The 12,323-nt window shown below is 51.1% G+C and overlaps 1 protein-coding gene across 4 annotated transcripts in view; it reads right to left on the minus strand.

The window, feature by feature from the left end:
• The window catches only part of RGS10 (regulator of G protein signaling 10), a gene marked incomplete at both ends in the record, with an annotated part of 36,886 nt that extends 30,043 nt beyond the window's left edge, over window positions 1–6,843 (minus strand). For all 4 annotated transcript variants that reach the window (XM_079714558.1, XM_079714559.1, XM_079714557.1 and 1 more), the window contains one exon: window positions 6,795–6,843. In XM_079714558.1, coding sequence (XP_079570684.1) covers window positions 6,795–6,843 — 49 coding nt within the window. The remainder of the gene's footprint in view (window positions 1–6,794) is intronic.
• Between the last annotated feature and the right edge of the window lie 5,480 nt (window positions 6,844–12,323).

A 12,323-nucleotide genomic window follows, 5' to 3' on the forward strand; every position in this document is an offset into this window, starting at 1 on the left:
CACAGAAGCCAGAACATGACGGCCTTGACAAGAATGATAACACGTATGTGTGAGAAGACTGCAAAAACTAAGAGTCCAATTCCTTGCAGACAAAAACCCACCTACAACTGGGTCAGAATCATCCAACACATAAACACAATGGGCATACGCTTTCCATTTACGTTTACGCTGTTCTGTGTGGTAAAAGCTGTTATTTCAATGCCGGCACAGCATCCAGGTACAGAGGGCTGAGGCTGACTGCTTGCAGCATATTGTGTGATGCATTATTTATAGATGCTATGATGTCATATCTAACAGAGACCTTCTCCAGACATTAATTCCTTGGAAATCCATACTCAAAAGGCATCTCTAACACTCATGAGAACAAATTCCTGCTATTAGTCTTCAGGAAGGTCTGGCTAATGATTCTGCATAGACAATTTCCCCAAGTCAAAGATTTTAGTAAACTCTCAATATCCAGCTTCCTCAACAGCAGAGTCAACTTACATCCTCAGAGGGTTTGTCAAAGGCACCCCCACAAACGCACAGCACATTAAAGAAAACAGACTAAACATTCAAGCCCAGGAAAAGGCAGAAACGTTAACCCTAAATTCTAATGTGGTTTGCTACCACACACACACACACCATACTCCTTTAAAATACTCAGGGAAAGTACACACCCCACAAAACTGATTTAAAACCTCATATCACCTATATCACATCAAACATCACATTTTTTTAAAAAGTCATCCCACTTAGAAGCAGAGAATCCGTTTTCACAACTAGTGATCCATGTAAGGCTCCAGAGAAACTGGGTCATGGAAACCCTCTATCTAAATATTACTTAAGTGTTTATCAGCTCCAGTATCTAGCTTCTGAGAATAATGACCCTTCAGGCATGCAATTCCCTTGGTAGGGAGGTTTGCATGAACTGCCATTAGCAGAAAATAAAAATAAAAACGTTTTGAAATAATCATACTGATAGCAAGCATCAAAGACCAGAGCAGGCCAACAGGCTGGAGAGGTCAGCTGGGCTCAGAAACGGCCTCATGGCAGTTTTCCCACGAGGTCTGAGGCCTCAGAAAAAGTCAAGTTGCTCAGGCGAGCCCTCCAGAGGCCCCCTGTGCACCTGCATCTGCACCACACACACCCCTACCTCTACCCTGCCCGCCAGCACCCAGCGATGGGTGAGCTGAGGGCATATCTGATAGCCAAAGGGGTGGGGACCCTTCCTTACGTGCCATGCTCTGGGGTCTGCCTGGGGAGGTCCCCGCAGCCCAAAACTCCGCTGCCTTCTCAGAGACGCTCTGTGCGAGACAGACGGGGGCTGCGGGGCTCCTGAGCACCCTTGTGGATCCGGAGGAAAAACAAGCCTCAACATCCTCTTCTGAGTGGACTAAACAACAGATGGCCCCCGGTTTCCACTTTCTACCAGAGGGAAGGAAATAAGAACCCCAGACTGTTATCTGTAGCTTCCCTAGAATCCTCACTTTCTAGGCAAAGGCCCAGAAAAAAAAAAAAACTACCCAGGAGCCCAATTCTGGAGGTGAAAGTGAAGACCCCGTCCGTATTTTTTCTCACTTTCCAGAAGCCCCCATGCTTCCTCTGGGACCTGACTTATGCGGAAATGTGCCCTTGCTCTCCCCTGGCCCCCACCTCAGGGCAAGTAAGTAACTTTTTCCCTCCGGTGTCAGTCGGGTAGACTGTGTATTTCTTGAGAGTAAGAGCTGTGTCTTCCTCAGGGTCTGCAGTGCCAGGCACTCATGTATAGATTTATAGTGATAGCTGTTTTCTTATAGATTGTCAGGTTGAGCGGGGGACAAAGCAGAGAGGAGGATGACGGTTGTAAAAAGAGATGGCATTTACTGAACACTGACTACATCCCATCTCAACCTCACAGCCCTTGGAGGTTGCTTCCATCGGTGGCCCATTTTACAGATGAGGAAACTGAGGCACAATAAGGTTAAATCACTTGCTCCAAAGGGGAAAGCCAGGAAGTCGATGAGCTGGGACTCAACCCTAGGCTGTCTGGCTGCAGAGGCTGTTAAGGGAAGGGCAGGCAAAGATGCAAGAAATAAAAGGCGGGCCTTTTTTCTCAGGGAAATTAAAATTAATTGAGAAGATGAAGCCAGGCATTCCCAGATGGCATCTGGCTGCAATGCCACACACTGCCATGAAGTTTTCTTCACTGGTCCATGACAGAATGAGAATAAGCAGAAGGAAATATTTACCAAGTGAGCTGTGCTGATCGAGTGGGACAGTCATGGGTTGTCTTTTTTAAGTAGATAATTACATTTATTTACAGGGTACAAAAGACAAGAGCTACACAAGGGAGCACAGTGGGACAGGTCTTCCTATCACCCCTGTCCTTCAGTGACCCAGAGCCTCTCCCCTAGAAGCAACAGCCTCTGGAAGATTCTTGTGTATCAGGACAAGTTCTTTACATGAGATTATATCTCTCCTACTATTTGGGGTGTTGAAACATCCTTCATTTGTGGGATGATAAAGACAGTTGGGGCTTCCCTGGTGGAGCAGTGGTTGAGAGTCCACCTGCCGGTGCAGGGGACACGGGTTCGTGCCCCGGTCCGGGAAGATCCCACATGCCGCGGAGCGGCTGGGCCCGTGAGCCATGGCCGCTGAGCCTGCGCATCCGGAGCCTGTGCTCCGCAGCGGGAGAGGCCACAACAGTGAGAGGCCCACGGACTGCAAAAAAAAAAAAAAAAAAAAAAAAAAAAAAAAAAGACAGTTGATGATGGTATTGTTGGCTTTTAATGTCCCAACTGGAGAGAGAAAGAAAGAAAAGAAAGAAGGAAGGAAGTGGAGCAGAGAAGCAGGGAGGCAAGGAAGGAAAGAGAAAAGCCCACTGCTCCGCACTCACTCTCTAAATACACACGAGCAGGATGACACACTGGATACTGTGTGAGGTCACGCAGGCATTTCTGGGCTCGGTCAGAGATCTGAGTCCCCTGGTCTGTCCTTTCTGAAATGGGCGGCCTCTGCAGCTGTCCGGGGAGAGACAAGATGGGCGGGCTGCATTTCAGGTGCAGAGAGGGAGGCAGGAGGCCTGGAAGAGCGGGCCTCCTGGAGCTTTGGGAGAGGACACAGGACAGAGGTGGGAATGTCCAGCCACCCAAGGGCGGGGCGGGCAGCGGGGGGAGTGGGCGAGAAGGCAAGCCAGATGAGGGGTCCCTGAGCCCACCACAGAGCGGGGGCAGCAGAGCCGACCCACAGGCACTCAGCAGGGCCCTCGAGAGATGGGAAACTACTGGGAAGGGAAATTGGTCCCCGGAAGTCTGCAAGGGACTGTTTGGCTCCAGTGTGCGCCTCCTGACAGCTCTTATCGAGGAGCTGCTTCTGTCGCCTGCCTGGGCCCCCGCTGCCACCCCCGGGGCTGCTGCCGTGGAGAGCTATCTGGGGGAAGCAGAAGAAACTGGTGAGCGTAAATTTAGTACAATTTAAACAGCAAGTCCCCAGAGCCCAGCGGCAGGGGGCCGAGGGGATTACTCAACCCCAGGGAGGGAAATGACTCAGTTCACCCAGAAAGCCCTAGGAAATGGCCCAGCCAGGCACCTGCCTGGTTTCCACAATTTCTAACAGTGAGTAAAGGAGACATCAGTTCAAATATAAAGTCTGTGAAGGCAAGTAAAGCACCCCGAGCGCCCGGCATCCACCAATCCGCGAGCTGCCCGTGGTGGTGTTCAGGTCGGCACACGTGTATAAACCACGCCCCTCGCTCAGCCCCGCCTCTCTGTGCCGGCTTCGTTCTCCCCGAATCTGAAGGCCCGGCCCAGTGATGTTCTGCAGGGAAAATTTCCCCCAGCAGCCAAGCCGGCCATTAAATTGTTATGTCAACTGTCATCTTTAAATAAAGACTTAAGCCCTGCCATAAATCTGAAACTGGTCCCAGAGGTTTAATGGGATAATGTATAACAGCCTCGGGGCGGGGGAGCGGGGAATTCCCCTGGCGGTTCAGCCCGAGCTCTGCTCGCAGGGGGCGGTGGAAGGCCGTGGCTCCGGCTTTGCTTTTCAAGCGAAGAGCATCCCATTTACCATCAACAGTGCAAGTCGCTGTGGGGGGCAGGGTGGGTGCACAGAATCCTTGGGGGGGTCCTCACACTTCAGTGGCATAAGAATCGACTGTCAAAGATGCAGCCAACTCTCCCTCCCACCTCGTGTCCGCAGGACTGAATCCGGGACGGGGGGGGGCGGGGTCTGGGGGGAGGCTGGAAAGCTGCATTTTGTCGAGCCCACCTCCACTCCCACCCCCTTGTGGTTCGTGAACACACTTTGAGAAAGCTCAGGAAGGAGAATATTTGCCCTTTGAATCGCACTTCGAAACTTGGAATTAAGCGTTGGCAGCACCAAACCTCAGTTTAAAGACATTGTCTCCAATAAGATTTTGCAGAAAAGCAAGAAAGGCTTGGAGTAAAAGAGCTGGGAGGCAGGACTGCAGCCAGGCTCAAATCAGGGTCCAGCAGGGATGGATCCGGTTTTTGTGGGGCCAGAAACTTACACAATCTGGAAAGCCACTTTAAGAAAAATAATTCAAAATCACCAAAAAAAAAAAAAAAAATCAGTCCAGGGTCCCATAGATCACTTGGCTGGCTTCCCAGTGCCTTTGCCTCGGGGCCCACATTCCCCCTTTCTCACTGCTGGGTGGTGATGACCAAACTGGCAGGGGCTCATTTGTCCTTTCCCATCAGGGGGTAGACATTAAACCTAAAAATCATAAAGAAATCGGGCTCTTGGAAGTCAGGCATTTAATACCAATCCATGATTTTTAGCTACTGATCTTTCTATCAGTGACCTAACCACATTTCATCAGACTTAAAATGTGTTACCCTGAAAGAGGTACACTCCACTGGTGTCCCTAAAACTGCCCCCAGTCTTTCTGGGGTACAACCTGCCCACATGCAACAGCACCCCATGTCCCAAAATTCATCTGTTCTATTTGGAAGACTTCAACCCAAAAGCGAACTGTGCAGGGATGTTCAAAGCAGCTCTATTTATAATAGGAAAAGGCGGAAAAGATAACAGCTAACCATTATTACTCAGTAATGCCACGCACTGTACTATGGACTTCATAGATATGCTTTCATGTATTTGATTCCACAGCTCTATGGAACCCACTTTACAGATGGGAAAACGGACGCAGAGGTGTGCTGGTAAACCAGCTCTCCCAGGGAAAAACAAAAACAAAAAAACTTGATTTTTAGCATCTGCTGATTTCCACGGTGTAAATGGCCACTGGTAGCCAATTTCAAGCTACCTACGGTTTAGCAACCAGCTTCCAAATTTCCCAATAATTTAGCAATTGGCTCAGAGGTAAAGTAACTTGCCCAAGGTAGCTGAATGATAGAGTCATGGTGGGAACCAGAAGTTTAACTTCAGAGTCCAGGCTCTGACCACCACTCCATAGGCCTGTGAATATCTAACAATAAGGAATGGCTAAAATGAACGCTCACAGGGGAATCCTTTGACCCACAGGTAACACAGAAAGGTTTACATGACCACGAACACTAACTCTAATATAAGCAATTTATAACTCTATGAAGTCCTACTTTATTAGAGTTGTCCTAAATATTAAATGCAATAATTTGCAAAATTTGATGGATGAGAAACCAGCTTCGATTTAGTGTTTAAAGAAGGGTATTTTATTCTCATTTTGCAGATCCTTATCCACACAGAGAGTCTCCACAGCTAGTAGTGGTGGAGGTGGGATTTGGACCCAGCCAACCTACTTTCAGACCATCCTCTTCACCACAGTGTCCCTCATAAAATACATTAGGTGAAAAAAAGATACGGGCCAACACGTACAGCCTCTTGGTACTAGCAGAAGCGTCTCGGCGTGGGAGGCGGCAGAAAAGCCTCTGAACTCCAGAGTCAGGCCGAACTGGGTTTGAAAGATTCTCCATCACCTAAGTGTGACTTGGAGCACGTTACCTAATAGCTCCTGGCTTCAGTTCCCTTCTCCGTAAAGTGGAGACAACAATGCCTATCTCAATGGGTTGCCCTAAAGGTGAAGAGAGAATTCACAAAACAGAGTGAACACAGACCCGGGCCCACAATTAGCGCTCAACGGGGCTTAGCTATTAGGAGCAAAAAGGGTAAGATGGTTGGAATCAAGGGCATGGTTTCATCTTCACCATGGGTTCTTTGTCCTATCAAATCGTTCCAAATTGTGGCTGGTCCAGAGTGACAGCCAAACTGTATCCTTTGTCGGCTCTTCCCTGGCGCTAACTGCAGATGCGCCCTTCACCTGGTATTTATTCACCCTCCTTCTCTGCCCCATAGTTCGGCTCCTCGGCGCAGAACAGAAGGCGTCCGGCAGCCAAGGCCTGGCAGCCCTGTTGGATGCCCGGGGTCCAGGCATGCCTTTCCTGGCGCCGCGTGGGCATCATTCGCACCAACGCCCGCAGCGGAGGCAGAGGACTCCCGAAGGGAGGGAACTCGCGCGACGTTCTGCTTTCGGAATCTAGAGCCCATACTACCTCCAAAGTTTGGAGATGTTTTGGATCTCCTTTTTCTCCCAGACCATCACTAAAAAGAAAACTGCTGTTGTTCCTCCTTTAAGACAAACTTCCTCCCCAGCGCGCCTCTCGGGGCTCTGCGCTCCCGCCGCGGCTGGGACCACAGGGGCGCTGGACGGAGCAGGGAGAAGTGGCGCGTTCGGCCGGGGCTCCCCGCGGTGCGGCATCGCAGAGCCGCGCCCGAGCCTAGTGAGGATGCCCTGGGCGGGCAGCGCCTGCCCGGGCGGTTCATCGCAGCCCCTGCGGGCGCCCCAGTCCCCAGCACGCGGGGTCCCGGGAGCTTACCTGACGGCGGCCGCTTCCTGCTCAGCCGACTCACGGCGCGGTTAAACATAGCCGCGGGCAACCCGGGGAGGAAGGAGGATCCGCTGGGCAGCGCGGCCGCTGAGCCGGAGGAAGGCGAGGAGGAGGAGCCCGCTCAGCACCGCCCCGGAGCGTGCGGCCCCCACCCTGCCGCCCTCCTCCCGTCCAGACGCCGCGTGGCGCGCTCCGTGCGCCCTGCCGGCCCGCCCAGGAGGGGGCCCTGCGGGCCCGCCCCGGGGTGCCTGGGCGGGCAGGGCGCACCCGGGTGACTCCCAAACGCCGGGACCCGGCCCAGATCCCAGGACGGAGCGCACTCTCTCGGAAGTAGTCCGCGCCGCCCGGGACTTAGGAAGCCTGCCCAGGCCGTTCGCGGGTCCCGGGGACCCTTCGCCGCCCGGCGGGGTTCTCCAGAGAAGCCGCCCGAGCCCCGCCCTACCCTGCCCCCAGCTCCAGCGTCCATCCCTGCCTTCCAACCTCTCCCTGCAGCCCTGGGAAACGGACGCGGCGCCTTCGGCGCACTGCGCTTCGTGGCTCAGCGCGCTTTTCCGGGCGGCCGGCGAGGGTCACCTCCTGGTCCAGAGACCGGGAAGCTGAGGCCTCGTGGTTCTGCAAAACCCAGGTGCGGCCCACGGCCTTCGCCTCCTTGCCCTCGGGTTCCAGGATCCCTGCGCGCCCGGGCTTGCCCGTCCCGCGACTCCGTGGGCGCTGGGCCTTCCCACGGCCGCGAAAGCCAGCGGGGCGTCGCCAGGACCCGGGCCGCGGTGTCTGCGGGCGGAGCAAGCCGAGCCGGAGCCGGTGGGCGCCCTCTCCCGGGCCGCGCTGCGCGGGCGCCGAAATTTGGGCGCCTTCCGCCCTTGGTCTTGAGGCTCCAAGGGCGGACCTCAGGGGAATTCCGTAGGAACCCCTCAGGTTCCAGCGCGGAGCTATGCCTCTGCCCCGCACACCGGCTGGCCGGAGACACTAACTTTCGGGACACGTCGCGCACCTTTCGGCGGGACCTTTGCGCTCAACGCTTGGAATCACTGGGGCCGCACTGCGCTCTACTTCTGATTTCTCCTCTCCCGCCGCCAGTCACCTGCTTAGGGCCGCCAGCTCCACTCGAATCTATTACCTCATTTCTTCTGCAAAACAGCCCAAGAGGGGGTATCATTAGCCCCATTTTCTTGAGGATTTGGTTTACGAGGAATTGTCCTTCTGGCGAGTCCTACTTTTTTCCTGTGTATCTGGCTTTGTCTCTAAATTAGTCTTTATTTTTAGCTGTACTAATTGCTATTTTTCTAAACTGTTCCCCAGTCGTCGGTCCCCCCTCCACCCATCCTTTCTCAGTATTTTCACTGGTTGGCATTTTCCTTTGTGTCTTCTATTCTGAGCTTCCCATCCCGCTAATTTTTCCTCCCTCCCTCTACCCACCCCTTCAGCCCCAATCCCACCCCCATCTCTGGCCTTCTACGGTTGTTTCTCATTTCTCTCCCTACCTTTCCTTCCCCTCTCAAAGTATTTTACTCAGAGTGTTTCTAAGCACCCTGCCCCTCTGCTGCGGGTTTTCAGCTGCAACTCGAGGAGGCAGGCTATTGTGACCAGGAGCAGAGTTAGAATCAAGCTGAAAAGCTTGGTTTTTAAAGCGTCTCCTGTTGCCGGCCTCCTACGACCCTGGGCTCCTGCCAGCTTCCTCTCCGTTATAACGGGATTGAACCGTGATGCTTAAACTCCAGGCAGCATGTTCAGCCATTTTAAGAGTAGGACTTTCAAACTCTACAGAGTCCTCCATACAAATGAGGTAACAATAACCAGGGAATTTGTGCAGCACCTCCCCAGAAAGCGTCTCCAGAGACCAAATTACAAGTAATTCTAACGCAGGAAGTAGGGAGACTGGCACAATGGGTGAAAGTTAGGCACAGCTAAATGTTATGCCACTTTCCAGGTCCACCCCTGCTGTGTCCGGAAAAAAAACAGCTGTGGCCTAGGACATCCTTATGAATCTGTCCTAAGCTAAGACTGCGGCCAGCCTTAGCTGGAACAGCTTTCTGAAATGAAGGGAAAATAGAACAGCTTCAAATCACTTTTACTGTCCTGTTAGCATATCAGATAGTGAGTACAAAAATAAAGGCCCATGGTTTAATGTTCACAGTTTAAAATTTGTTTCGGTGCATGAAAAGACTGTCCTCATGAAATTTCTATAAATACCTGTTTCAAGTGTCTGAAGATCCAAAAGCCAGTTTTCAACATGTGCTGTGCAGACCATGTATAGAAGCATAGAGCCTCACAGTTCCTAAGGCTTGCCAAAAGAAAACACACACACACACATCCCTCCCACGTGATTCAAGTTCTGCCTGTGGTTTGCAATGGCTGAAGGTACTCTCCATCCAAACAGCATTGCTCAGGGGCTTCCCGGGGCTTCCCTTGTCGTCCAGTGGCTAAGACTCCGAGCTCCCAATGCAGGGGTCCCGGGTTTGATCCCTGGTCAGGGAACTAGATCCCACATGCCGAAACGAGGATCCCGCATGCCACAGCTAAGACCCGGTGCAGCCAAATAAATGAATATAAAAAAGAAAAAATAGCATTGCTCACTTTCTGTAGCTCATCTCAAGCCTTTACAAACACTGGTAGCCAGTCTGAGCAAGAAGAGGACAAGTGGTTTGGCCCCTTCCTACCCCTGCTGGTCTTACCCCTGCTGGTCTCACCTTTGGTTGAATAACTTTCACTGGGGACTAGGATGTCTTCTGGCAAAGCAGAATTTCAGAGTGATCATTGACTCTAGAGTCTGACTTTTTTTTTTTTTTTTTTTTTGCGGTACGCGGGCCTCTCACTGTGGCGGCCTCTCCCGTTGTGGAGCACAGGCTCCGGACACACAGGCTCAGCAGCCATGGCTCACGGGCCCAGCCGCTCCACGGCATGTGGGATCCTCCCGGACCAGGACACGAACCCGTGTCCCCTGCATCGGCAGGCGGACTCAACCACTGCGCCACCAGGGAAGCCCGAGTTTGACATTTTTAATCCTCAAAAACTTAAAAAAAAAACTGGTACGGGGCCTCCCTGGTGGCGCAGTGGTTGAGAGTCCGCCTGCCGATGCAGGGGATACGGGTTCGTGCCCCGGTCTGGGAGGATCCCATATGCCGCGGAGCGGCTGGGCCCGTGAGCCATGGCTGCTGAGCCTGCGCATCCGGAGCCTGTGCTCCGCAACGGGAGAGGCCACAACAGTGAGAGGCCCGCGTACCACAAAAAAAAAAAAAAAAAAAACTGGTAAGCTGTGAATACATTTAAGTCTTTTACAATAAAATATATTTTAGTTTCTTATAAAGAATATGCTCAGCCATTTGAAGCAGATGAGATATTGTAAACTAAGTAAATACATAAGTGCACAGCTTGAAGCCAAGAGACCTGGTTACCAATCCTGGCCATATAGCAGACCAGCTGTGTGTCTCCCCCCACCCCACCCCCACCCCCACCCCCACCCCACCCCCACCCCCACCCCCACCCCGCAGCTTGTGGGATCTTAGTTCCCTGACCAGGGATCGAACCTGTGCCCTCAGCAGTGAAAGTGCAGAGTCCTAACCACTGGACTGCCAGGGATTCCCCAGCTGTGTGTCTTTAAACACAGCATCCTAGGATTGGACAAAGAAAGGATGCCACCCACCTTCTAAGGGTGTGCTGTTCACTAGCAATAAACAAGAAAGCACCTGGTATAGTGCCCAGTACATGTAGGCACACAAAAATGTACTGGAATCTGACTTACTCCCCCTACAATGCTGTTTTAATAAATAATAAACTTTAGCTTATATGTGGTGAAAAGTGGCATTTTAAAAAGGAATTATAGGAAGTTGGCAGGGTTAGAACAGCATGATACAATTGACACACACAGTGAAGGCGGGAAAGTAAATTGTTAATAGCCTCTCTGGAAGGCAAGAGAGGCAGATATGTTAAGATGATGTTTGGAAACATGCATAAGAGCCTTCACAATGTTTATACCAATCAGACCAGTGAATAATTCTACAAGTGGTCATTTATGCCAAAGAAAGAATAGAAACACAAAGATTTGTGTGCAAAGTTGAACATCATAACAATTCTTTTATCAGTGCTATTTATGGTAGCTATAAATGTCCATTAATAGAATGACTAAGTTACAGTATATTCCTATGATGGAATATTGAACAGTTGTAAGAACTGAATGAAGAGTATTTGGTGATGTAGGGCAGGGGTCTCCACCCCCCGGGCGGTGGATGGGTACCAGTCCGAGGCCTGTTAGGAGCCAGGCCACACAGCAGGAGGTAAGTTGGGGGTGAGCAAGTGAAGCTTCATCTACTGCTCCCCATCGCTAGCACTACCGCCTGAACAAAACCCTCCTGCCCCCGCCCTCCCTCCCCCATCCATGGAAAAACTGTGGTCCACAAAACCGGTCCCTTGTGCCAAAAGGGTCGGGGACTGCTGATGTAGGGAACGTGCTTGTGAAGCTGTCATTGAAAAAAGCAGGATACAAATATAGAGAGTTTTTAGTAGGAGAGGAGAGGAAATATAGTATATTTATGGATAGAAAGCTTTATGGAAACGATTCCCAAATGTTACTAGCATTTACCTCTAGATGATGGGATAATGGGTGATTTTAATTTCCATTATTATATTTTCGTGTTTTACAAAATTTCTGCAATGAATATGCTTTTCAGTGGGGCGGCGGGGAGGGGATCAGTAGTTGGAAACATCAAAATCTCTACTAGGTTTAATCTACAAATATTTAAGCCCACGTCTTTACAACGTTAGTTGTGCTTTCTTTAATCTCCCGTGGAAGAAGCAAGCAGACATTGACTGCCTTTCCCACCTTTGATCTCCCTTGCTTTTCAAGTCACACATTCATGGCATATCACAGCTGGATGGATCCTTGGAGATCAGCATATTACACTGCAGATCAGGAAACTGAGGCCCAGATGGCTTTGGCTAAGAGTGATGCTAGGTTTCCTGAGTCATAGGAAAGTGGTCTTCCTGGCACAGCACACTCTATCTTGTACCATGCTGCATCCATGAAGATACACCTGAAAAAGGAAGACCTTTATGTATGTTTAGGATTCAAGTCGGGATTCCTGCTAAACAAAGGCAGGTTAATTATTTCAGTATGCAATCATACTTGTATTTCTCCAATCTCAAAGCAAAAAAACCCCAAAAAACAAAAACAAAACAAAGCAGTTCTCTATTGCTCTATTTCACTGCAGCACTTCTCAGCAAAGTGCCTCAAATGAGTTGTCTGCACTCATCATCTCCCATCCCTCTCCTCCACTCTCCTAAGCCCTCTCCAGTCTGCTTGCTTCTCCACCACCCCACTCAACTGCTCTTGCAAGATCACAGTGGCATCCCCCTTGGGAAATTTAAGTCAGTTCCATCTCCGTCTTACTTGAGCCACTGTCAGCATCGGACCCTGTTGATGCCTTCCTCCCTTGAACCACTTTCCTCCTTTGACTTCCAAGACACCACTCTCTCCTGGTGTCCCTTCCACCACGTTTGCTGTCCCCACTGCCACCTCTCCTT

The sequence above is a fragment of the Hyperoodon ampullatus genome, assembly GCF_949752795.1.
Source record: "Hyperoodon ampullatus genome assembly, chromosome: 1".
Classification (NCBI taxonomy): Eukaryota; Metazoa; Chordata; class Mammalia; order Artiodactyla; family Ziphiidae; genus Hyperoodon; species Hyperoodon ampullatus.